The sequence below is a fragment of the Terrapene carolina genome, unplaced genomic scaffold (genome assembly GCF_002925995.2).
Source record: "Terrapene carolina triunguis isolate 2854851 unplaced genomic scaffold, T_m_triunguis-2.0 Scaffold58, whole genome shotgun sequence".
NCBI lineage: Eukaryota > Metazoa > Chordata > Testudines > Emydidae > Terrapene > Terrapene triunguis.
The window spans coordinates 77,148,122-77,172,204 of record NW_020664409.1 but is presented as its reverse complement, the minus strand read 5'-3'; the positions used below and the strand labels follow the sequence as shown (position 1 = coordinate 77,172,204).

At 39.7% G+C, this 24,083-nt stretch overlaps 1 protein-coding gene across 1 annotated transcript in view; it reads right to left on the bottom strand.

Moving 5' to 3' along the window:
* Window positions 1-24,083, bottom strand: part of VPS13B (vacuolar protein sorting 13 homolog B) — a 953,533-nt gene that overhangs the window by 309,534 nt on the left and 619,916 nt on the right. Inside the window, exon 30 of the mRNA XM_026663381.1 lies at window positions 4,401-4,604. Coding sequence (XP_026519166.1) covers window positions 4,401-4,604 — 204 coding nt within the window. The remainder of the gene's footprint in view (window positions 1-4,400; window positions 4,605-24,083) is intronic.

The following is a 24,083-nucleotide window of genomic DNA, read 5'->3' as shown; positions in this document are numbered from 1 at the left end:
TAAAAAGAATGACTCGTGTGAGAATATCCCTCACATCCTCTGTAGTTGTAGATCAATGCAAAAAAAATAAAAACTAAAAAAATAAAAATAAAAATCATGTAGCTTCTCTGCAAAGGCCTTGTCTTCCTCGAGGGTCCCTTTAGCACCTTGATCATCCAGTGGCCCCACTAATTGTTTGATAGGTTTCCTGCTCCTGATATACTTTTAAAAATTTGCTGTTAGTTTTTGTGTTTTTTGCTAGTTGCTCTTCAAATTCTTTTTGGACTGCCTAATTATACTTTTCCAGTTGACTTGCTGGAGTTTAGGTTCCTTTCTATTTTCCTCAGTAGGGTTTGACTAACAATTTTTAAAAGATATATTTTTTGTTTCTAATTTCCTCTTTTACTCTGGTTAGCTATGGTGGCATTTTATTTTGGTCCACTGTTTTTCTTTATTTGGGGTATACATATAGGTTGAGCCTTGTTTTAAAAAAGTTTCCATGCAGCTTGCAGGCACTTCACTCTTGTCACTGTTCCTTTTAATTTCCGTTTAACTATCTTTCTCATTTTTTTTGTATAGTTCCCCTTTTTGAAGTTACATGCTACCATGGTGGGTTTCTTTGGTATTTCCCCCTCCTACAAGGATGTTAAATTTCATTACATTATGATCGCTATTACCGAGTGGTTCAGATACATTCACTTTTTGGACCAGATCCTGTGCACCACTTAGGACTATAACAAAAATTAAACTCCATGCAGCCACGGAGACACCCTCTTTACCAGGATCAGGCTGGCAACACTCGTCCACACAACTACCCTTGAACGTGGCAAAAGTATCAGTTCCCTTTTGACACGCTGAGGGCATTATACTAGTTGCCCCTTTTCCTTGGTTGGCTGGGAAGAAATTTTTCCCGTACAGTCACTGGCAGGGGCAAGGTGGGTTTTTTTCACCATCCCCACAGCTGGTCTGGGATCTGGTGAGGTGGAGTTGAGGGGCTAGATTACAGTGTTGCAACTTTATACATAAAACTTGTGGCAGATGTCTAGTGCAGGTATTCGGTGTGGAAGGGATGTGGTTATTGGATAAAATGGTTTGGACAAGGATTTGAAGGAAAGCATCCCTTATGGGAGCTGAATAAGGCGGGTTTGGGGCTCCTATGTCTCATCAGTGTGGAGCAGACCCCCCCCTCCTTTTCTTGGCTCCCTTTAAGAGACCTGAAGAAATGCATTTGGGGGTCCTATGTCTGGATCAGCAGGGAGCTGACATCTTCCTCTCTCCACTGTAAAATTTGTTGCCAGGTACTGCCAGATATTATAAGTGTATAAAGCTGCAGCCCAATTAAACCACATCCATGGCTGCCTATCGTTCTTCCAGTGTGGATGGACAGTGTTCGCAGCATCTGATTTAGGATTTTGTTAAAAATTACCAAGGTCAATATATTTATAATAATATACTTGGAATGCTGGAAACTGGAACATACACTTGGAAAATGAAAGTACAGTAGCTTTTCTGGAATTCTTTTCTACAAGTTAATCTAGTAATCAAACAATGCTACACAGAGGAAAAGACATAGATCTGATTCTATACATTAACACATGTATCAACTAAACATCAAAAATAATGAAACGAGTAAGATACACTGCTACAGACACACATCTAACAAGAGGAACCTTAAAAAAAATAATTGACCTACTAAACCAGAGTATGGGACTAGCTAAGTGAAATCAAACAAATGTATTAAAACCAAAACAATAAAACTAACCCAAAGGTTCCTCAGAAAGAGCCATTCCCTATGTTCCATGCTAAACATATCAACGTAACTTACAAAGAATTAAGAAAGAAAATAGTATCACTACTAACGCAAAGAATAAAGTATCTGTGACATTCTCAGGAAATCTCAAGATAAACTTCACCCTGGAAACACTAAGCACCATGTAAAACACCATGCAGTCATTCTCTTGGTGCATGCTGGAAATATCCGAGCACATGGCAGACATCAGTACAGGTTCTTCCAGTTCTCAGCACATCACTTCCACAGATCATAAAATAAACGCAGATGCAGCATAACTGATTGCCAAGTAAAAAGCAAAAATGTGAACATCCTGAAAATGAACTGTGGTACATGTATATAAGATTAAACCAAACTGACAAGCAAACACACATACCAGCTACTCTCTGCATTAAACAAATGCAGAATAAAATTAAAATAGTAGTACTGCATAACACAAAGAACAAGTCAATCCAGCTAATTAAAATGTCACATTAAATATTCGTTAAAAACTCTTTCAAAACAAAAACACACACTGTTATTGAACGCAAGCTCAAACGAAAACACTCAGAGTTTTGTTCAAGATGGAAGAAAGTTCTAGCAGTTATGAAAGGAGAATGTGCAGCTTGCCTGTAACAGCTGCTTCCCTTATCCTGTAATCTTAATACTGTTTTAGGAATTCCTATCATGGTCAAAAAATGTACCCATAAGGCTCAAACCAAAGCCTGTTGATTATACTGATATCAGTCAGTTGTGGGAAGAACTTTGAAAAAGCCAGTCTGGCCATTGGACTGACCAATTAGAAGGTCTGTTGGGGTCAATACCATCTTGCCCTTCAAGAAGTGCCACTGGACAGCACCATTTTGTGAGAAGGGCAAGTTATCCATGCAGCTTCAAAATGAGCTGTGAGCACTTGCTACTGGCCACCATACCAACTTCCTTCACTCTGAAGCATAAACCTTTGGCTGTTCTAATATCATCATTCTGTTTTTCAGATGACTAAATAGGCATTTTAGAAGTAAAACAAAGTTTTCATATGTTTTAAAACTTCAAAATTAACCACAGGAGTTCCAGAATACTATATGCAGCTGTGGTGTAATTGGTCCTATGGGCCACAGTAAAATCCTAAGGTGCTTTTCCCACCAGTCTGTCACAGCACTCTCAGATCCATGTAAAACTTGATAAGAGTGAAGATAGCGCTTGAACTATGCTGTGCTTTTGTCACTTTGTCTCTCTTCTTCTCCCTATCTAGTATTCTAATGCCTATTCATCTATCTCTATCATTTTCATGTATACAGTTATTACAGTGGTGTTGTAGCTGTGTTGGTCCCAAGATATTAGAGAGACAAGTGGGTGAGGTAATATCTTTTATTGGACCAACTTTGGTTGGGGGGAGAGACAAGTTTTCGAAAGATATTACCTCACCCTCTTGTCTCTCTAATCATTTTCATGTTGTTTTCAAAAAGATTTAATCCTGATCTCAATTACAGTTTAGAAATAAAAGCATAAAAAGTCAGAGTAAACAAACAAACAAACAAAACCTTTTTCAATAAATACCAACCATTTCATCTCTTCACCTTCTCTGCTGTACCTCTTTTCAATCTGTTTTCAGGTATTTCCAAACTTTAGATTCTCAAATATATTCACATTCTACCCTCAGTTACACGTATACAACACAATGGAAGTCAACAGAGTTACAAGAGCGACAAATGAGGGTAGATGCTGCTTGAATCATAGAATAATGAAAGTACACATTGTAACATGCTCATTCATGAGAAAATAAATTCATCTCCGTATGAATTTCAAAAGCATTGTATATTAGTCATTATAATGCAAATACATGGAATGCAACAAAACTGTGATGACTAATTCATTCATCGTAATAAAGAGATCTCTTTTTAAATTTTAAATACCAAGCAAATGTATTTATGCTGTATCTACTATGTGTAGCTACATTATATCCTGAATTTAACCCACAGCAAAGTCCCCCATCTCATGCTGGACTCATTATGATCCAGAATTGAACAAGATCCTTAAAGTCCACTGGAAGCAATTTTAGCAGATGAGCCAAATGGAAGTCTCCCAATAGGCAATCCAGGAGTAACTGTGTTAAACCTGTTTCAGCTGTAAGTCTCTTTTGCATATTTTACAGCCCACATTATGGACAAATCAGCTGAAATGTGTTATTCTACAAATGCAGTTGTTTTCCCTTACAGAAGCAAAAAACCCATTTAGGAGCCAATAGAAAAAATTCTACTTTGTCCTTCCCTAACTTAGAAATGTCTAAACTGCTTTATTCAAACTTTGTAAAAATACAAACAAAGGACACAAAAAAACCCAAAACCCAAAGATTCCTAGCCTAAGAACTTGAATGCCAAATCTCCTCCTGGAGTTATTTTCTATGGCCATATAATAAGGAATTCAAAAAAGGAATTTCTAAGGAAAATAGACACACAAAAGACCTATGCAATAATTACAGCGTAACAATAATACAAATAACAGTTTCAAATATACAATTCAAAACTCTATTTCATAGAAAATATTTACAATGCAAAGTAAAAACAGAGAAAAAATACTTTGATCAGGCATACTGTAGATTGTATCCCCAATGTTTTTTGTCCGAAAGACACAAAGTTTTGAATTATTTCCTTACCTACTGGCCATATTCCATTCAAGCGCTGGGTTTTGAGAATTTCTTTCACTCTCTGTCAGCACACCTCCTTTACTATTGTCCTTCTCTGGTTTCAGCTGATCCCACTGTGCAGTACCAATGTTGACAGACTGCAGATCTATTTGGTATTGTCTGTCTTCAACCTCTGATCCAGGGTCTCGAAGAATTCCCAAATTCAGTGCTCTCCTATTATGATAGAAAGATTTTTGCGAGTTAGAGAGAGAAAGTTGCCACTCTGTTAAGTGCTATAAATATGGTCTAAATACTGACGATCATGATCAGCAAAATTCCTATTAACCTCAATGGGTATTTTCCCACAGTAAGTTAGGAGGGCTCAATTCTGCCACTCTTATGTTGAGTAATACCGTATCATGGGCTGAGCCATTGAAATCAATGGGAAGTCATTCCATTGATTTCAATGCACTTTGGATTGGGCCTGTATGAGAAGCCCCACTGAAAACAGTGGAAATAAATGTGAGTAAGGATGGCAGAATCAAGCTCTCTGTAAGGACTTCAGGATATGACCCTATAGCAAGAAGATATATTAAGTGTATACTTAATTACTTAAACTTTTAGAAGACTATACAGAACTAGAAGCTTATAAAAAAGGGAAGCTGGGATTTTCCAAGGAGTCCAAAGAAGTAAGGTACCCAAATTCCATGGAAAGTGTTAGGTGCTTAACTTCCTTAGGCCCCTTTGAAAATTCCAGCCAGAGTGTTTTGTAAATATACTATCAAAGTCACCCAAAAGTGTTCTGCAACCAGAATTCAGGAGAGTACTATAAGAAACTCCACTATGAGCTAATCTGTTCAAATTTAGCACATCCATGAAAGAATAAAAGTAGTAAGGACATTTCAAAATGTATTTTGTTAATTTATTCTGACACATTTAGTTTTAACCATTCACAGCACTCGCTATAAGTCCCTAAAGGTACAAGTAAAATTTCCATAATATGCCTTCTTGTGTAAAAATAATTTAATCATAGTAATATGAGATTTCATTAAAACATTTTGTTATTAAAAGTTTGCTGACAAATGAGGAAACAAAGAGCAACATTTTGAGCAAATTATTTAATGTGTGGCTAATGCAAGGTTCTGCGGCATTGTATTTTTCAGTTTATTATTCAGTATTTTAAAGACATGTAAAGAAACCCATGTTCAGCAACACATTCAAGAGTTTTCTGGACCAGAGGAGGCAGCTGAGACAATTATGAAGGCGATACAATTGTTATTAGAGGATTACTGTACTACCAATTGTCTTGAGACTTCTGCTAAAGATCAGTGGAGAATCTTTAGAGGAATCAGCTTGCCCACTCTATCTTGAAACTATACAGAGTAATGGAAGCTGTTCATTTAATAATGTAATAAAAAGGTGTAACTGAATTTAATACTAGTTTTAAAATACATCAGAAAATAAGGTGAATCGGATATTCCTACAATTTTCCATTAAAAGGCACGATGCCAATTTGTAATCTCTTCCTCATGAATTTACCCATTACATATTTTAAGCTGGAGCTTCCCATTCACATATAGTTTCTGATCTTCACATATAACTGATCAATTTTACAAAAATATTTAATCATTGGTGTTAAGAAACTAAAGTTTTACACACACACAGAGGACAAAACATGTGTGCCTATATGTAGAGTCACATGAATGGTCATAGGGCCTATTGTTTTGAACAAATCATTTATGATTATGCAATGCAGTGGCACTGTGCAGTAGTCCTATATTTTTCTTCAAAACTTAAGCAAAAGTATACTGCATACAATCTATGTCGCCAGAGATAAATATGCTGTGATCTTTAAAACTCAGAGTGCTCTTGTCAACCCTCTCTCCTGAGAAGTCTAATCCATAACAACTATGATGCAATTTATTTCCCTTGCAAGGCACAGTTTCATGGATATATGTACAGTGATTCATATTACAAATTACCAAGTGACATTGGGTCATATGATAACTTGATTATTTGCTTTGTTTAATCCAAATAAAGACTGGAGCTTATATTTTGGGAAATATTAGCCAAAATAAAAGCAGCAAGAGACACATCCTGTGAAGTCCATGTGTTTAGATTTCTCTAAAAATATAAATACAACATATGGTAATTTAGTTTACTGGCATAGTGAAATCCTTCTTCTCCCCTCCTCCGCAATCCAATTCCAAAAAGCACATTTTTCAATCATTATTTTTACCGCCAGAGACACCAGATAAAAAACATTTGCGCTCTATATTTCCAACCAAGAGGTTAAAAGAAATGAAAAATGCAAAAAGGAGCAAAAAGGAAATACAATACAATATGTTGTTTTAATTATCTTTCATTTATACACATTTATAGACAGATTTAAACAAAAAAATTATTTCACACACATTTTTTCTGCTTTTGCTACTACTGTCTATTTTTAGAGGACTATTAAGCAACACACTTGTGCTTTAGCTAAAGTTTATCTTTATTACTTCACATCTGAAAGATTCTATGCAGCTGCAAGTATAAGATCTAAAAATTTAATGAAGATTTGACATGCTTGGGCTAAAGGCCATTTTTATTTCGATTGTCCTTCATTCCAAAATACTCACTAGATAAATTAGATGCATAAGTGAGAAAACAGAGTAGAAAGAACACAAGGCAACATCTGAAGGAAGTTTGATACTAAAAGGGGTTCTCCGCAAAAATCATGTCCCCTGTACACCTCATATAGGATCAGAATATATTTATTTTCTTGCTTTCCAAATTGCTTCCTTAGTTTATTATTATAAAGTGAGAAAACCTTAGGATTAGACCATGCCTGTGCTGCAGAGGGGAAAACAGGAAGGAGGTTGTAGAAAACTTTCTCCCTTTTGCAGTGCAAGCAGGAGGACAGGATCTTTTCCCAACAGTTAAGAAAGCAGAAGGAAAGGGAATTCAAGATGTGGTCTGTCGATTAGGTAGCAAGTTCAGCCCCTCAATCAGAGGCAGTTGGTATCATACAACAGCTAAGAGTGAAGTGACTTCTTTTCAGAGAAGGAGAAAACAGGGTGACCAGATGTCCTGATTTTATAGGGACAGTCCCGATTTTTGGAGCTTTTTCTTACATAAGCACCTATTACCCCCCACCTCCTGTCCTGATTTTTCACACTTGCTATCTGGTCACCCTAAACTACACCCAGCATTGCATCTCCCAAGTTTGTGCTGCACAATCATATGCTGGCCAACAGGATTATTGGAGCAATAGATGCATTCTGAAAGTGTCCCTGCAACTCCTCATTGTACTGGCCAAGGTGAATTTGGCCCTTATTTTGTGTTATGACTAGATGTACTTATCTCAATATAAATAAAAATTAACTAACTTCCTGGCATTTATCTCCTGGTGCAATGAACAGGCATGACTACTATTCATAGAGTCAAACAAGCTACAGATAGAAAAGACCCATTGGACAACCAGTCTGTTCCACGGTCAATACAAAATTGTTCCCATACTGCCTTTTTTCTAGTATTTCATTCAATTCAGTTTTAGAAGTCTTAAGCAATGAGGTTTGTACCACTTCCCATAGGAGACTATTCCACACCGTAATATATCTCACTATCATGCTGATACTCAAGCTACATTTTCTCTGTCTTAATTGCATCCTATTACCCCTAGTAATACTCCATGTAACAACCTAAATAATTCCTTTCCATCCTTCACGTGTGCACCTTTGAAATATTAGTAGATTCTTATGTTTCTGCAACCCTCCCAATTTTTCCACCTCTTAACAGTTCCATACAAATGCCATTCTTTTAAAACTCAGTTCTCACACTGTAAATCAATCCTTCCAGCCTCTACTTTTGTTACTTTTCTCTGAACCCCTCCAGATGATTAATAACTTTCTGTTAAGGTGGGGCCCAGACGCATATATAATATCCCAGATGTGTTCAGACCAGAACTACAATATAAAACACTGCATGCTCACCCTATTTCATGGCATGGTGCCTTTGTGTACGCAGCCCTAATTTTGTTAGTTTTTTTGCTGTCATATCACACTGTAAACTAATGTGTAACTTTCTGCCAACTATCATCATCTTGAGAGGTGTCTCAGTATTTCAGCTTTCTAGGCACTTCCTTCTCAATGAGTATGTATGCTTGGCGTTATTTTTCCCCAGGGTTGCTAGCTTGTATTGCTTTGCATGATGGGTTATTTAAGGGTTCTTTTCAAAACATATATGCACAGTACTCCATTCTTGTAGCTGAGAAAGCCTAATCTGCCTATGCAAAGAATGAGTCCAAAAGCAGGTTTGCAATTGCTTTTGCAAACCAGTTATGAAAGTAAGTCATGCAAATGATGTGAGTTGAGATACCTAACCTTTGCTACAACTACAACAGTACAATCACATGAGGTGTACTTTCGAGGACTTTTATAAAAGAATCAGAAGAACTAACACATTAATGGCTGGTTACATTTTGCTAATGACTGATTACCAATCTGAAATTGAATTGCGTCAGTTTATACTAAGAGGGAAAAAATAGCTTCTAATTTTTCCAACTAATTGTATACATACACACATACTATAAAATAAAAACTCATGGGTTTCTCTGTCAATTACTTACATGAATAACACCCTGATTTTATTCAGTATACTTCCTGAATGGACCAGAATAAGTTAAAATGTATTACAATTGACCTTGTCTTGAAAATACATGGTTCCAAATTCTATGAACTTTGCACCCTTTTTTCATTTTGCTGCTTTTGAAACCCTTCTAGCAACTGAAATCAGGAAAAAGGGTAAGCCAAGATTCATATGACTTCCGTACCCCTAGCATAAAAGCTGCTTCACCAGCTGAAATGCAATGTAGACGTTATAATTGTCATTGTTTTGCCCTTCCGAAAATAACTCCACCATCCCATTTGAACTGCTCAGCTGGTGGTGTAGGAGGATAAACTAAAGCCTATGATAGTTGGTCAATAATACAGTAAAATCATAAGAAACCAAAGAAGACCTTAAGCATGTAACAGGAAACATAGATTTAATGTTTTTCTTTTTAAATTGATTTAGTCTGGGTCAAGCCTTTTGTATGTTTATACAAGGAACAGCTCATGTTGAACCAGTTACTACTTGCTGCTGAATAGGCATAATTCTGAGACCCATAGTAAAGAAGTTACTTACACACCAGTGAGATGAACAAAATGCTAAATAAACCAGAGAAAATGGCATTTTAAAATTAATATAAATTATGTTGTGATTTTCAAATATTTAACAATAATCAAAGTCACTGTCAGTCAATGTTTAAATGGATATATCCACATATTTCTTTTCTTTCCCAAATCTATTTGGTTCAAACCACAAACACTGAAGACAGTGTTTTGAAGGTGACAGCGTCTCCCTATCCTAAATCCAAAAGAAAGAGACTCCCAGTACATGTAGGTCAAACTGTTCCCTTTGCTTCTATGGGTGGTGGATGTGAACTCCTTTTAGATCTGGTGTTTCACTCCTCACCTTAACCCACACAGCCATCCCAGATGCAGTGTTGAAACCCTGATCTATGAGTGGGGAATGGTTGAATCAGGGTAGGGGGCAGCCATGGAGTGGGTCTCTGTGGTACTGTACTCCTTGAACTCCCCATTTTCTCTCTTTCAACTCCATGGTGATTCCATGGCTTTGTTATTGCTTACTGGGCCAGAGATCCCCCTATGTGTTATGAAACCTCTCCTAGAGGGAGATTCTGAAAGCAACAGTTGATGGTCCCATAGCTCCCACGAAGAAGTTGGGGAGGGTAGACAGGCAGTGTGGCAAATGCAAGGCATCATTCATTGGGATAGTACTGGTCTTGGAGAATACACAGGTTCTATGAACAAAACATCATGCCAGAAAACTCCTTACTCAATGGACCATATCAAGGAAACTACGAAAAAAAGCTAATTATTATTGTTATTATTTATTTGTATTACTGTAGTGCTTCAGACCCCACTGTGCTAAGCACTGTACAAACACAGAACAAAAACAGTCCCTGCCCCAAAGAGCTTACCATCTAAGTATAAAACGAGACACACCAGCTAGATACAGAGAAACAGGGGGAGTACAATGAAATAATGAGACAATATTGGTCAGCATGACAGACAGTACTCTCACTGCACCAGCTGCCTAATTATTGCCAATTTTTTAGTAGGCATCATAGCAAAGGAGATTTTTTTGAGGAGGGATTTGAAGGAGGATAATGATGTGGATGTTTACGGAGAGCGCCTCCCAAGCATACAGGGAGCATGGGAGAAAACATGAAGGTGCTTGTTGGAAAATGTAACAAGTGCGTGGAGATTGGTAACTGAGCTGACATCTCAAAAGTGAATGAGAAATAAAAGGTAGGGTGGGAACAGGCTGTGAAGGGCCTTGAAAATGAACACCAGTAGCTGATATTTTGATACAATAGAGAAGGGGGAGCCAGTGGAGGGACATGGTCAAAGTGACAGGCTAAGAAAATGATCGTTGCAACAGCATTCTGAATAAATATGAGAGGGACTAGATTGTGTTTGTCAAAGCCAGATAGAAGGATGTTGCAGTATTTGAGAGGCCAGATGATAAGAGCCTGGACAAGACTTTTAGCTATGTGGATGGACAGGAAAGGCTTAGCAACGTTATGTAGAAGAACTGGCAAGAGTTAGACATAGCCTGGATGTCATGACCAGGAGAGAGATCCGACTTGAAGATGACACCTAAATTATGGGCTTGAGTGACAGGCAGGATGATGGTATGGTCCACAGTGATTGGGAAGGTAGGCAGTGGGGGAAGGGCTTGGAGGGTAGATTAAGATTGTTTTTATGCTATACGCTTTTTGGGGGCAAGGACAATCTACCACCCTGTGTTTTCCCAGTGGGCCCCATTCTTAGTTGGTCCTTAGGCAGTACCAAAATAAATATTAATAAAATAATAAATAGTAATAATAATAATTCTGTTTTAGCCATGTTGTGCTTGAGCTGATGGCTAGACATCTATGAGGAGGTATCAGAGAGAGAGGCTGAGATTTTAGTTTGGACAGGAGACAGGTCTGAAGTAGAGACACAGATCTGTGAATCATCCACATAGAGAAGGTAGTTGCATTTGCGGGTGAGATTACCCAGAGATAAAGTGTCAAGGGAGAAGAGAAGGGGACCAAAGACAGAACTCTGTGGAAAACCCCCTACAAACATGTGAAGCGACAAGGGGGATAAGGAGGAACTTCCAAAAGACATGCTGAAGGAGAGATTAGATACATAAGAGGACAACCAGGAGAAGACAGGCTCACAGAAGCCAAGGGAAGACAAGATTTCAAGAAGAGTGGGTGTTGAAGGTGGCTGACAGGTCAAAAAAGGATGAGGATGGAGTCCTGCTTCTGTGCTTTCACTAAGAAGAGACTTCTGTGAGAGAAATGGAACGCAAGGGGCAGAAACTGCACTGGAGAGGGTCTAAAATGTAACTGAAGGAGAGGAACTCAAGACAGTGTTTGTAGACAGCACATTCAATGAAATTACAAATGAAAGGGAGATGAACAGTAGTTGGAGAGACAAGTGGATCGAAGGTGTGATTTTTAAAAATGGGAGAGGCTAAAGCGTGCTCCTATTGTGTGGGGAAAGAAACAGAGGACAGTGAGAGGTTAAGGAGAAAACTAAGGGAGGAGATGAGAGTGGGTGTGAGGGAGATCAGGAACTGGGATGGGATGGGATGGGGGGGGGGGGAGGGAATCACTGACAAAGAAGAGTGGCTAGATATGGAGAGCAGGTGAGAAACTTCTGTCTGTGATGATGAGGAGGAGAAAGTTGTAGAAGGAGAAGGAAAAGTGAGCAAAGTGGAGAGGGAAAGTCACATCGCATTTTTTCAATTTTCTCTTTGAAAAAATAAGTAAGATTCTGTATGAAGAGAGAACTGGAAGCAGGAGAAGGGAAGGGTTTGAGAAGTGAGGAAAAGGTGGCATAAAAACAGTTGGGATTGTGAGTGTGGTACTCAATTACGTTGGAGAAGTACAGTTGTTTAGCTAGGAAGAGGGCAGAAATCAGCCTGGTCACCAGAGATGCTTTACAGTACAAGAGCAGTGAAGAGGCAGCAGATGCTGGGGAAGAGCCAGGGGTGTGGGTTGGCAGGTCAGACATTGAAATGGGAGAGAGAGGCAAAAGAGTCCAGAGTGGAGAACAGGGAATCATGGAGAGAGAGAGAGAGTAGTGCTTGGTAAAAACCAAGTCAACTGACTGTTCCCTTTGGTGAGTGGTAGAGTTGAACTAGGGTTGCAGGTTGAATGAGAAGGTGAGAATGAGGAAATGTGCAGCTAAGGGGCTAGATGGGTCAACAACATGGAAGCTGGTCACCAAGGATGAGATTGTGCAGAGAGGAAGAGGTAGAGCCAGACATCAAAATCAGAGAGGAAGGCTGAGAGGGATGAGTGGGGTGAATGGTAGATGACATAAACATAGAGGGAGAGAGGAGAGAAGAGTCAGATGCAGTGATGTTCAAAAGAGGAGAAATGGTAGGACTGGCAGTGTCAGCAGTTGGAAGCAGCAGAAATAGGAGAGGAGGACCCCAACATCCCCACCACAGTCTGATCCAGGGTGAGGAGTGTGAGGGTATGTCTACCCTTACTCTGCCCTCACAATAGGTTCCACACTATTAACACGGACTAAAAGGGTGCAGAGGGGGCAAATCAGAGGGGAGGGATGGGCTGAATTTTTGCAGGGAGGCAAACTGTATGCACAGGGGTCAAACAGGTGGAGGTAGAGAAAGGAGAGAGGCAGTTATGTAAAATCAGGGATGGGGTTAAGCAAGGGATATAGGTGCTGCCAGAAAGTGGCAGACAGGGGAAATCCCAGGATAGGGAAGGGCAGAGAGGATAACTGTTACCCCAAATGGGGTGAGCAATCTGCAGTGTTTGCAAAATTAGGATGTAGGTGGCTTTTTCTGCCCCTCCCCCAAGATGGCACATCTCAGCATCCACGTCTCAGAGCTAGAAGAGAGGGGTAAGGAGTGGGGTGAGGGAGACCGGGGAGGACACACTAGGGGAATTCCCTCAAGGGCTGAGGTTCCAAACCATGACACAGAAGTTCCCAAAATACCTGGAGTAACAATTACAATAGCTGATTTTCAAATATCAGTAATGTCTCTTTTTTGATTTTATTATTATTATTAGTTATAGCATGAGCATGGCAAAAATCAATTTTGTTTGTGAGTACTGCTTATGCAGAGTACCAAGAAATAACAAATGTAGTAATTTTAGTTTCATCCATCGTCCTGAGTTTAATGATTACATTTAAGAATCCTGAACAAAATAATTGTTAGCAATACCTCACAACTTAATTGATGATGGATGCCATCATTGCCAGAAGTAGAAGAAAGATTCAAGCGTTCCAAGTGAATGTTCAACAACTAAGACAATTCTGCACAATAATACATGTATTTAAAACTCCCTGGACACATATCTACATGATACCCTATATTGTAATAGGCCCTGTCAATACTATGCATTTTTTGAAGTCCTTAAATACAAAATTTACATAATCCATACTTTAAACAGTCCTGAAATCCTCACTGTAATCTCTCTAAAAAGTGATTGCCATCCATTGTCTACTCTCACGCAGTTCTGTGAGGGATTTGTCTCATTTTATAATAATGAAATGTAAGCTTGCCCAAAGACAAAAATGTATGGGTGCTCCACAACCCGCTCTCCTCTCCTCTACCTCGGAGTTCTTGTCCATGACTTTGCAGTAGAGAAGAACTGAGGGAGGTTAGCCTGTGTGCCCTGACTAGCCTTGTGGCAGGGTATGAGCAGAAACAGCATATGTGCGGGCAGAATGGACACTGCTACTGAAGTTCTCCAATCAGCTGTGCAGAAATGCAAGCATACCTTCAGTGGCGCACCCATAGGGGGACACATCTAGAAGAACCATAGTTACTGCACAAGGTGAGTAACTACTTCTTCACTGACAATACTGTACACAACATAGTTGGTGTATCAGGAAAATACTAAAGGTAGGTTCTGACCAGTGCAAGAGGGTTTGTTGCTCAAAGTACCTGGTGTTAACCAAGAACCAAGCTCCCTATTCAAAGGTGGATTTTAAATAGATGATCTCTCCCGAATGCTTAACAATCCAGGCTTTGATACGAATTTGCTAAAAATACTGGGACCAGATTGCACAAAATAAAATTATCATCCAACCAGGTCTTAGTAACACCCAATAGCCTTCCCCCCCCCCCCCCCGGCTAAAAATCATATTCAAGACAGGAAATGGTATAGTCACATCACGGACTATACCTGGTGTCTCCAGTGTCCCTCCACTTCAGTCATCTAGAGGTCTTTACAACCTTTTTATCATCTGATCCTCTCCCTTTTCTTAGAAACCTCCCCACAGAGTCACTTGACTTTCATGGCAACACTACATGTGAACAGAAAGAAGCAAAGGCCACAAGGTTCACAGGAACTAGCATGGCCCTTTCCAGCATTAATTTAAAAGACAACAAAATGTTAATGGAGAATGTTTAGATTACAGATTTTTTAAACAAAGTTTTTAACTACATCAGTCATTTGAAACAATAAAGAATAACCAGGAATGAATTTTATTTACAACTCATTGGTGTATGTTTCAGTCACTGTTTGCCATTTATTTTCAACATACTAATTGCAAAAGTAATCCATCTCACAATTGGTTTATATGTCTATTCAAGAAGTTATAAACACCACAAAATGATTATACAATTATAAATGTGACCCTGGATGACTACATAAATTATCCATTGTGAATTCAATTAATAACTTTTATATCAATTTTAGTATACTAGTGTATCTACTATACTTTATGGAAAAGTTTAGAAATGGTAGATTAAGGATATTTTCATATTTTTATTTGTGTTCACTGAGCTAGCATGGATCACCTTTTGAGAATGAGGTTTTCTTTTACATGGGTCCTGCAAGTCAAAACTGAAATTGAAGCCAGGTGTCTCAACTTGTTGTTTCACTGATGTTGCTTCTGCTAGAATGGGTATCTGCTGTGACAGCAGTTTCCTGTGAAACACCAGGAGACACAGGACATCTCCTGCTATACCCAGAGAAATTATTTTGCTAAATGTGGTATATGGACCATGAACAATACCAGATAAGAGGAAATGTAGTTGTCATTGTTAAAATAAATGAATTAATTTAAAGGTGAAAAACAAGCTAAAATAAAAAAATGAGTTAAAATGTCCTTATTAACACAGTGAGAAGCACTGAGCAAATAAATACGTTTTACTGTACCTTGTTTATAATACACAGAGTCCCTAGAGTGTCAGAATTCTGGCAGTACTGACTAACTCACTGCCGTTGGCAGTACTGGAAGGGACTCGGAAGTTGTCCATACCAGTTGCTCTGGTGCTGGATGAGGCCTAGATGACAGTACAGATGTATAATCGTGTACCTGAAATGCCTTCTTAGTGAAGTGCTTATTCCTGTCCTTGTCCCCTAGTACCGTTGACTTAGTGCCCATGCCCACTGGGTCTATACACTTGTCGATGGTACACACCGTTCTAGACTTCCATGAGCCAGGGGTACTGGACTGCGAAGATGTCAGTGCAAAAGGTACCGAGGATACCAAACGTGCCAGAGAACGATTGTGGGTATCTTGGTGGTCACTGTGGGGACTTCCCATTCCCTTTTTTTCAACGATTTATAAGAAAGGTGAGCAGCTTGTTTCTTCGACCCACAACTTTTAGATGTTGAGGCTTGTGGGGAAGACTCACGTCTGCCAGGTGACTCATGGTGCGGGTCTGGAGAGGGTTGGAGAGCCGCCTCCATGAAATTTATCTTCTGTCTGAGCTCTCTATCCTTATGAGACCAGGACCTGAGTTGCTTGTAGAGACCACACTTTTGTTGAATGTGGCCTTCCCTGAGGCAGCAAATGCACTGGGAGTGCTTGTCTGCGACAGGGATCACCTCTTTGCAAAAGAAGCACTTCTTGAAGCCCAGTGGACTGGGCATACCCCACTGGGGGAAGGGTCCCCAACAAGGAAAAAAGCTGGGGGAAATTAAGTCTTTTAAAAAAAATTTAAGGAGAAAAAAGAAAATGGGAAAAAACTACAACTATAACTACGATAAATACTAAGAGGTTAACTAACTATAGAAATGCAAAATTGAAAGCAATCATCATAACGGACTGCGACTAGCTCTGTCTCTAGCCAGAGGCAGTTAAGAAAAGACTGAGGGGGGGTTAGCCTGCGCGTGATTAGCCTCATGGCAGGGCATGAGGAGAGACAGAGTGTGTATGGACACTGCTACTGAAGGTCTTTGATCAATAGCACAGGGACGCAAGCACATCTACAGTGGAGTACCCATAGGGACACTACTCAAAGAAGAAAGTATTTGAGCAGTCCATCTTACCCAAGAAACTAATATGTCTGGAAGTGCTTATTCTGACTTTAGGTTAGGTATAGGATGAAATCAGACACATTTCCATATATCTGATTATGCGGTCACAGAAGTTTAAATGTATATTTGCGTATATTTTAATATGTGCTTTCTGAGCATTGCTGTGTGCAAATTTGAGGTGAAATAGGGCATTTGCAATTGAAGTGAGATTCAGCATGCTTTCTCCAGCTTGTGGGGGTACACAGTTATAGCACTGAGGTGGGAAAAAGTTGCAGGGGGGTTTGGTGGAATTGTCACTGGATGACTGTGCAGGTTTGGCAGATGGGAGGGGATAAGAGTCATTTATATGAACTGCACATATAGATGGACACATTGAAATCTAAACTGTATATTCACACCAAACTATTCTGACACTGATTGCCATACTCCCTTTAGAACATGAAAAATGTGAAATAGAAGGCCGGGGTGCTGCATGAGAGATAGGAAAACAAAGCATCAAAGTAAGATCATCTTAATACTTCCCTTGGTGCTATTGTATCACTCTATCAGGGTGCATATTTATAAAGACAACAGGGCACTTGTTGAGATAGTGATGGCTAGCTTCACAACCACCAGCCAGAAACTTCATTAAAAAAAAGGAAGTTTAGAGTCTGCAGAAATGCAGAAAATAACACTAATTGATTGTAAAAAGCAACAGAGAGTCCTGAGTCATGTACATGCATCTGACGAAGTGGGTATTCACCCACAAAAGCTTATGCTCCAATACATCTGTTAGTCTTAAAGGTGCCACAGGACACTCTGTTGCTTTTTACAGATCCAGACTAATACAGCTACCCCTCTGATACTAAATTGATTGGATATCCTGGGTGCACTGATCTCCATCTTCTATAGCTATGAGTTAAAACACTAACTTAACTTTTGCTAAAGACTCAACATTATATATACCAACATGGTTAAAAACAGTTGTCAATATACTATGTCAAAAAGGATAGGGAGTTGGAAGAATTCTAATATGCAATAGTATGTTGTATTAGTATAATAATACTCTATTATATGCTCCACAACTACAGAATAACATTAGCATTGCCATATCTGCTAATGTAATACTTTAAAATCTTGTATTTGAATCATAAAACTTCACAAATACAGGTCAGGTATTTGGGAGTGCATGTGGCTAACCAGTCATATGTGCATGTTTGATTTACAAAAAGACAATGCATACTATTGTGATAGGCCCTACAGAAATAGCTAAGATAGCTAGATAAACAGTATACATAATAGTTTGCAATATATATAACTTTGAATAGTTTTATTTTCATATTACAAATGTGTGTGTTTTAAGCAAATTATAATATAGGAAAATGCCAAGCTAGGTCTTAAAATCTAAGGTCCTAAATGCCTCTAGGACTATTAAAATGTTTAAATATTAGACAGACACTATTAACTAAAAATAATATTGTCTGAATTATTTTGGTCTGACTAGTGTGACAAGTAGCACAAGATTACTAACATCTGAAAGATTAGAGAAAAATATTTTCTCTACTTTTTCAGTGTGTTTAACTTTGTACATTTGACAACCCTTTAAGAGTCAGTTTTACTGATTTCCCCAAATATTAGCCATCTTCACCTTTTGTTTATGTGGGTTTTTCACATTTTAACAGGATAGATAAATCATTTAAAAAAAAGATGAATATGTGACAAAAATTGGCAAGAGAGACTGCAGGACTAGTGTTATACCTGAAACAACTTTTAGATCATTTACTGCCTTAACTTCCCCATTTCCCTTTCCCCCACATTTAGAAACAAAATGTATATACATAAGGATTTGAGAGAGTAGTGTCTCAAAACAAAACATGGCAGAGGAACTTCTAAAGAGCATTATTATCAGATAACAAATTTACAGAGTTCAAAATAAGAATTTCAAAATAAAAGGCAGACCAGGAACTCTTACAATAACCAAATTTCTAATAAAATGACCTGTACTGTATTCAAGTACTGGCAGTGGAAGAAATCCTTGACACCTTAGCAGCTGTGTATGGGTAACGGCACTGAAAATAAAATTTATGTACTGAGCAATGATGAGATCAAGCAGTTTTTAAAGGGTGTTTCCAGCACTACTCTTGCCCAGCTGGTGCAGTCCATTTTTTCCCATACAATTGTTCTGAAAGGTGTTTCTTCAGAACAGAAATATTTACAAGATAGACCAAAAACTCATTTACTCCGAGGGACTGTTTTCAGATGAAAGCTTGTGCATTATAAACTAATTATCTGGTTATACTGAAAGGACAGGAGACAGTGATGTGGTTTAATCAGGCCGCAGCTTTATTATTAGATGCCTGGGACTACCCAGCAAATAAAAGTGTACAGTGCAGGTAACTCCATGATCATTTCAATATCTTTTCTATCATGGTCCCCAGCTAACCCATTGCTTGGACCTTACCAACCCAACCCGCCCTTGAATGAGGGTTAAGGTGGGCTATAAGGGAAGGGGGGTTGGCTCGCCGTGCCAGTCATAAGAGCCCCAAATCCCTTCTCTCCCCCATTCCGCTCCTTTAACAAGCATCTCCTTTACCAAGCCATTTAACTGGTCACTGTATACTTCCCCTGTGGAGCACTTGCACTGGACATCTGCCTCACACTTACATAATGTCTTGCGACATCATAGTCTAACTTCCTTCCCTACTCAACATAACAAAGCCCCCCCTGAACCCGCTGTGGGGAAGGTGGGAAAAAACGCTACTCCACCTTGGCCAATCTGGTGGTGAGGGAAAAATTCCTTCCCAACCCCACGATAAAGGAGCAGCTAGTGCAGTGCCCACAGCGAGTCCCGACCAAACCTGGCATTTTTTTTTGCCACTTCCCAGGGGAAGGAGGGTAGATGCTACTCCGTATGATCCAGGTAGGGTTACCAACTGGTCAGCATTTGACCAGCCTGGATGATTTATTTCTCTGGATTTGCCAGTTGTCAAAAAAATAATTTAATCTGCCATTTTTTTTACATTGGTCTAAAAATTTGCATTATCATCACAATACACCGGGATATCTAATGGTAAAAGTTTCTGTGTCCAGCTAAAGATGCTGCAGTGTTCCCACTTCCACAGATGTAAGCAATAACAGATCCAAACTGTTGAAAATAAAGCAGCTGTCTGCCCACCAACATGCAAGTGCACCGCACGTGTGTGAGAGAGGGTGTGAGTCACACGAGAGTGAGGAAATGTGCAAGGCATATTAAATAATGGAAGAACAGGGTGATGGTGCGAGTGATTCTACTACACTCCCCCCCAATAAAAGCTCACATCAGAAACTGTACATTCAGTGATAACTGGCTAAACACAACAGACTACAAAGACTAACAGGCAAAATGTGCTGATAAAACAAACGCCTGTTTGTTATCAGTGATGTTATCAATTTTATCTATATGTGTTATCTCTCGAGATACTATAAGTGGCTGTTGAAGGGGGAGTTGTGGAGTTATCTTTTGGCTGGGACTGCAGCCGGCTTGCCTTGTATGTGGGGTGGGGGGATATTGGGTTTTTTGCATTTCAAAGGTGGTAATCCTAGGTCTGGAGAAAAGGGATTCTCCCGCCATGTTTGCCCTTTATCAACTTCCCAGCCCTTCCGGTCCCTGGGGGATGAGTCAGCATAACCATACTGACCCACTCTAGGTTTGCAGCAGCTTCTGTGCTTCTCTCTCATCCCTCCCCTCCCACTCCACTGTAAAGCGTTATACCCCTACCCTGACAAGCCGGACAACGCCCCTACCCCTTGCTTAAGGTATGGTGCAGTCATTGGTCCAACAAAAGGTATAATTAACTACTTTGTGACCTTTTCTTGATCAATTCCATCAGTCATTGTGGTGGAATCATCAGTAACCATTTACCTTTCAATTGCATATCTTTTTCACAGGAATAATTTTCATAGAAAAGGTAAAAAAAAAGAGAGGAAAGATGGTTTTATGGTAAATGCATAGGAGCAGAAGTCAGGAGATCTGCATTCACTTCTTGAGGTTGTCATAGCATGCATTCTGCTAATAATCCTCCCTATGGAACTGAGCGTGCTGTTCTGGTTACAACATAGAAGTAGAAATTAGAAGACCCATATTTCATTCCTGTTCTCCCATTGTGACCTTTGTCTGTCAGTTTATTCATATGTACGATGGAGATAATATTTTTCTACCTTAAAGTACTTCATTCATTAATTCTTTTTAAAGTACTTTGAGATCCTCTGATGGAGTGAAAAGGTATTGTATTATATATAGAAGTTAAAGCCCCACAAATATATTCAATATACTGTTTAATTATTTCAATTACTCTGACTTTGGGACTCAGTATGGTACATCTTTAAGGAAATAAACAAAATATTAATTACAGCAGTGGTGGCAGGTGGGTGCCCTGTAATATTCATATAGGAAGATCAAATTGAAATGCACTGGACCACACCAAGGTCAGAATTGGTCGCACTGCATTCATCATATAAAAGCCACTGAACACATGAAAGGAATTACAGTGGATCACACATCAAACATTTTGGCCTTGTGCTTACTTCCTCTAGGAAATGCTCTACATATACTGTGAGGTGACCAGACATTTAAAAGTAGTCCCTTATTCCAAAAGCTCTGTGTACAATAATTTCCCACAAATAAGCAGAACAACTTTTACATTACAGTTGTCTTCTACAGCCATATCGGGAACACAGAAATGAATGACCCAATGATGACAAGGTACAGTGTGGTAACTATACAGTGTAATTTTAGACTAACTGTAAAAAAGTATAAAATAAAACTTAAGACAGCTGATGCTTTCAGATATCCATAAAGGTGTAATCTGTTGTTAATTATTTGTCTCTTTATTGTTTAAATTCCTCAACAAAAATTACAGTCTGAAAGAGTCTGAACATTTAGAGATTAGTTTTTCATTTTTACACTGATCAATGTTTAGACACCTTGAGGAATCTTGATATATTTTTGAAGCGTTCAACAAAATGTGGAGAGCATAGTGTAAATGTACAGTTGGCAGACCATAAACGTGATAAATACGCATAATTCCAAATGAAGATCTGAGTGATATTTTTGGATGACAAAACATTTCCACAAGAAACAAGTGGAATACAATTTCTGTTTAAAGGTTCAGTGAGAAGGAAAAAACTTGGAGGGGTTAGGTGGGGAGATAAGGGAGAATTGGTGAAAAACAAGATGCAAAAACATAAATGAAATTCTTTACTCTTTTGTTTTACAGTGGAAATAATTGTGTCTCATAATTTAACATTGTTTGGCAGTAATAGGACACTAAGTTTTGACTTTCCCAAACATTTCATAAATACTTGGCTTACCACAAAGCTGAGACAAATAACCTCGTGATTCTACAGTTGTTTTCATCCTGTGTTTTCTTTTGTATTTACTGGTTATATCATGTAGTTTAGTGGTACAATACCTCAGTCTTATCAGGTGTTCTATAAATTCACCTGGAAAAACTGAGGTTGAGTTTCACTGAACACAGGCTTCATGTTTCTTGTATGGAACTTATTTAAACAGCATGGTGAGCAATATAAAAGATATACTGTCAATAGTGTGTTTGATAACCTGATGTGGGACAGGAGTTCTTTTCACTGTTGTGTCAGTTTATCAAACCCTGGAAGCCCCTGCAGAGTTCCATTGCCACTGCACCTGGAATCCCTCTTCCCAATGAGCCTCTGTGCATCCAGATCCCCCCATACCTACACCCCCACTGAGCTGCCTGCACCCAGATTGTCCCACACAGAATCCTCCCACCCCATACCTGGATCCCCCCACACTGACCCCCTCTACACTTGGATCCTGCCTGGTTGAGTCTGCCTAACTCACACCTGGTGCACCAGGTGCAAAGGGGCAGGGCCCTGGAGTGTTTCTGGGGCGGGCCCAGGCCATGTGCCGTGTCAGGGTCAGGTGCAACCTCACCCACTGAGTCCATGTCCCCGGGGTGAGGGATGGGGAGGCTGCAGGGTGATTTCCCACCTTCGTGCAACCAGTGGCCTGTGCACCCCACTGCCATGCTGGAGCCTCTGCATTTATTTACTGACAAAACTTGCAGAATTTTAAAATATTGTGCACAGAATGTTTAATTTTTTGGCACAGAATGCCCTCAGGAGTAGCACAAAGAAGACACTACTGGAGGGGAGGGAGAGAGAGGAGCTAGAGGGTTCCTGGCAGCTGCAGTTCCTAGCATGCCTTGAGGAAGGGAGAGGGCAGTGTGCAGGAAACTCCATGCAAGCCTGGGACCAAGCATCAGGCTGTTTCTCCCTCTGGATCCCTGGGCTCGAGGGGGGGACGGGTGTCTGGGCAAGGGCGGGCCCGCAGCTCTGATGTGTGTGTGTGTGGGGGGGGGGGGGGGGGCCGGGGCCCGGGGGTGGGGGCCGGGGGGGGGGGGGGGGGGGGGGTGTGGGTGGGGGGGGGGCTCTGCAGGTGGGCTCTGGGGGGAAGAAGTGGTAGGTGTCTGGTCCTCCATCTCTGGGGGAGGGGAAGGGGGCAGAGAAACAGGAATTGGGTTGTCATAGGGGTTTCTTTAACTCTCTACTCCTGGGGTAATTTTGGTGTGTCTCTGTATTGTTATAGACATACTCACTGACAGGTATTTTGAAATAAATTACCAAAATAATTGAAACTGGCGTGATTATGTAGTGTTATTTTGACAAATTAAATTTGCAGAATTTTGCAATAATTTTTTTGGACAGAGTTGGACATCATCATAGGACCTAATCACATCTGCCACGCCATCAGGGGCTCGTTCACCTGCACATCTACCAATGTGATATATGCCATCATGTGCCAGCAGTGCCCCTTTGCCATGTACATTGGCCAAACCGGACAGTCTCTACGCAAAAGAATAAATGGACACAAATCTGACATCAGGAATCATAACATTCAAAAACCAGTAGGAGAACACTTCAACCTCTCTGGTCACTCAGTAACAGACTTAAAGGTGGCAATCTTGCAACAGAAAAGCTTCAAAAACAGACTCCAATGAGAAACTGCTGAACTTGAATTAATATGCAAACTAGATACAATCAATTTAGGCTTGAATAGAGACTGGGAATGGCTGAGCCATTACACACATTAAATCTATTTCCCCATGTTAAGTATCCTCACACCTTCTTGTCAAACTGTCTGAAATGGGTCATCTTGATTATCACTACAAATGTTTTTTTTCTCCTGCTGATAATTGATCATCTTAATTAATTAGCCTCTTAGAGTTGGTAGGGCAACTCCCACCTTTTCATGTTCTGTAGGGTTACCATACGTCCGGATTTTCCCGGACATGTCCGGCTTTTGGGGATTCAAACCCCCGTCCGGGGGGAAATCCCCAAAAGCCGGACATGTCCGGGAAAAT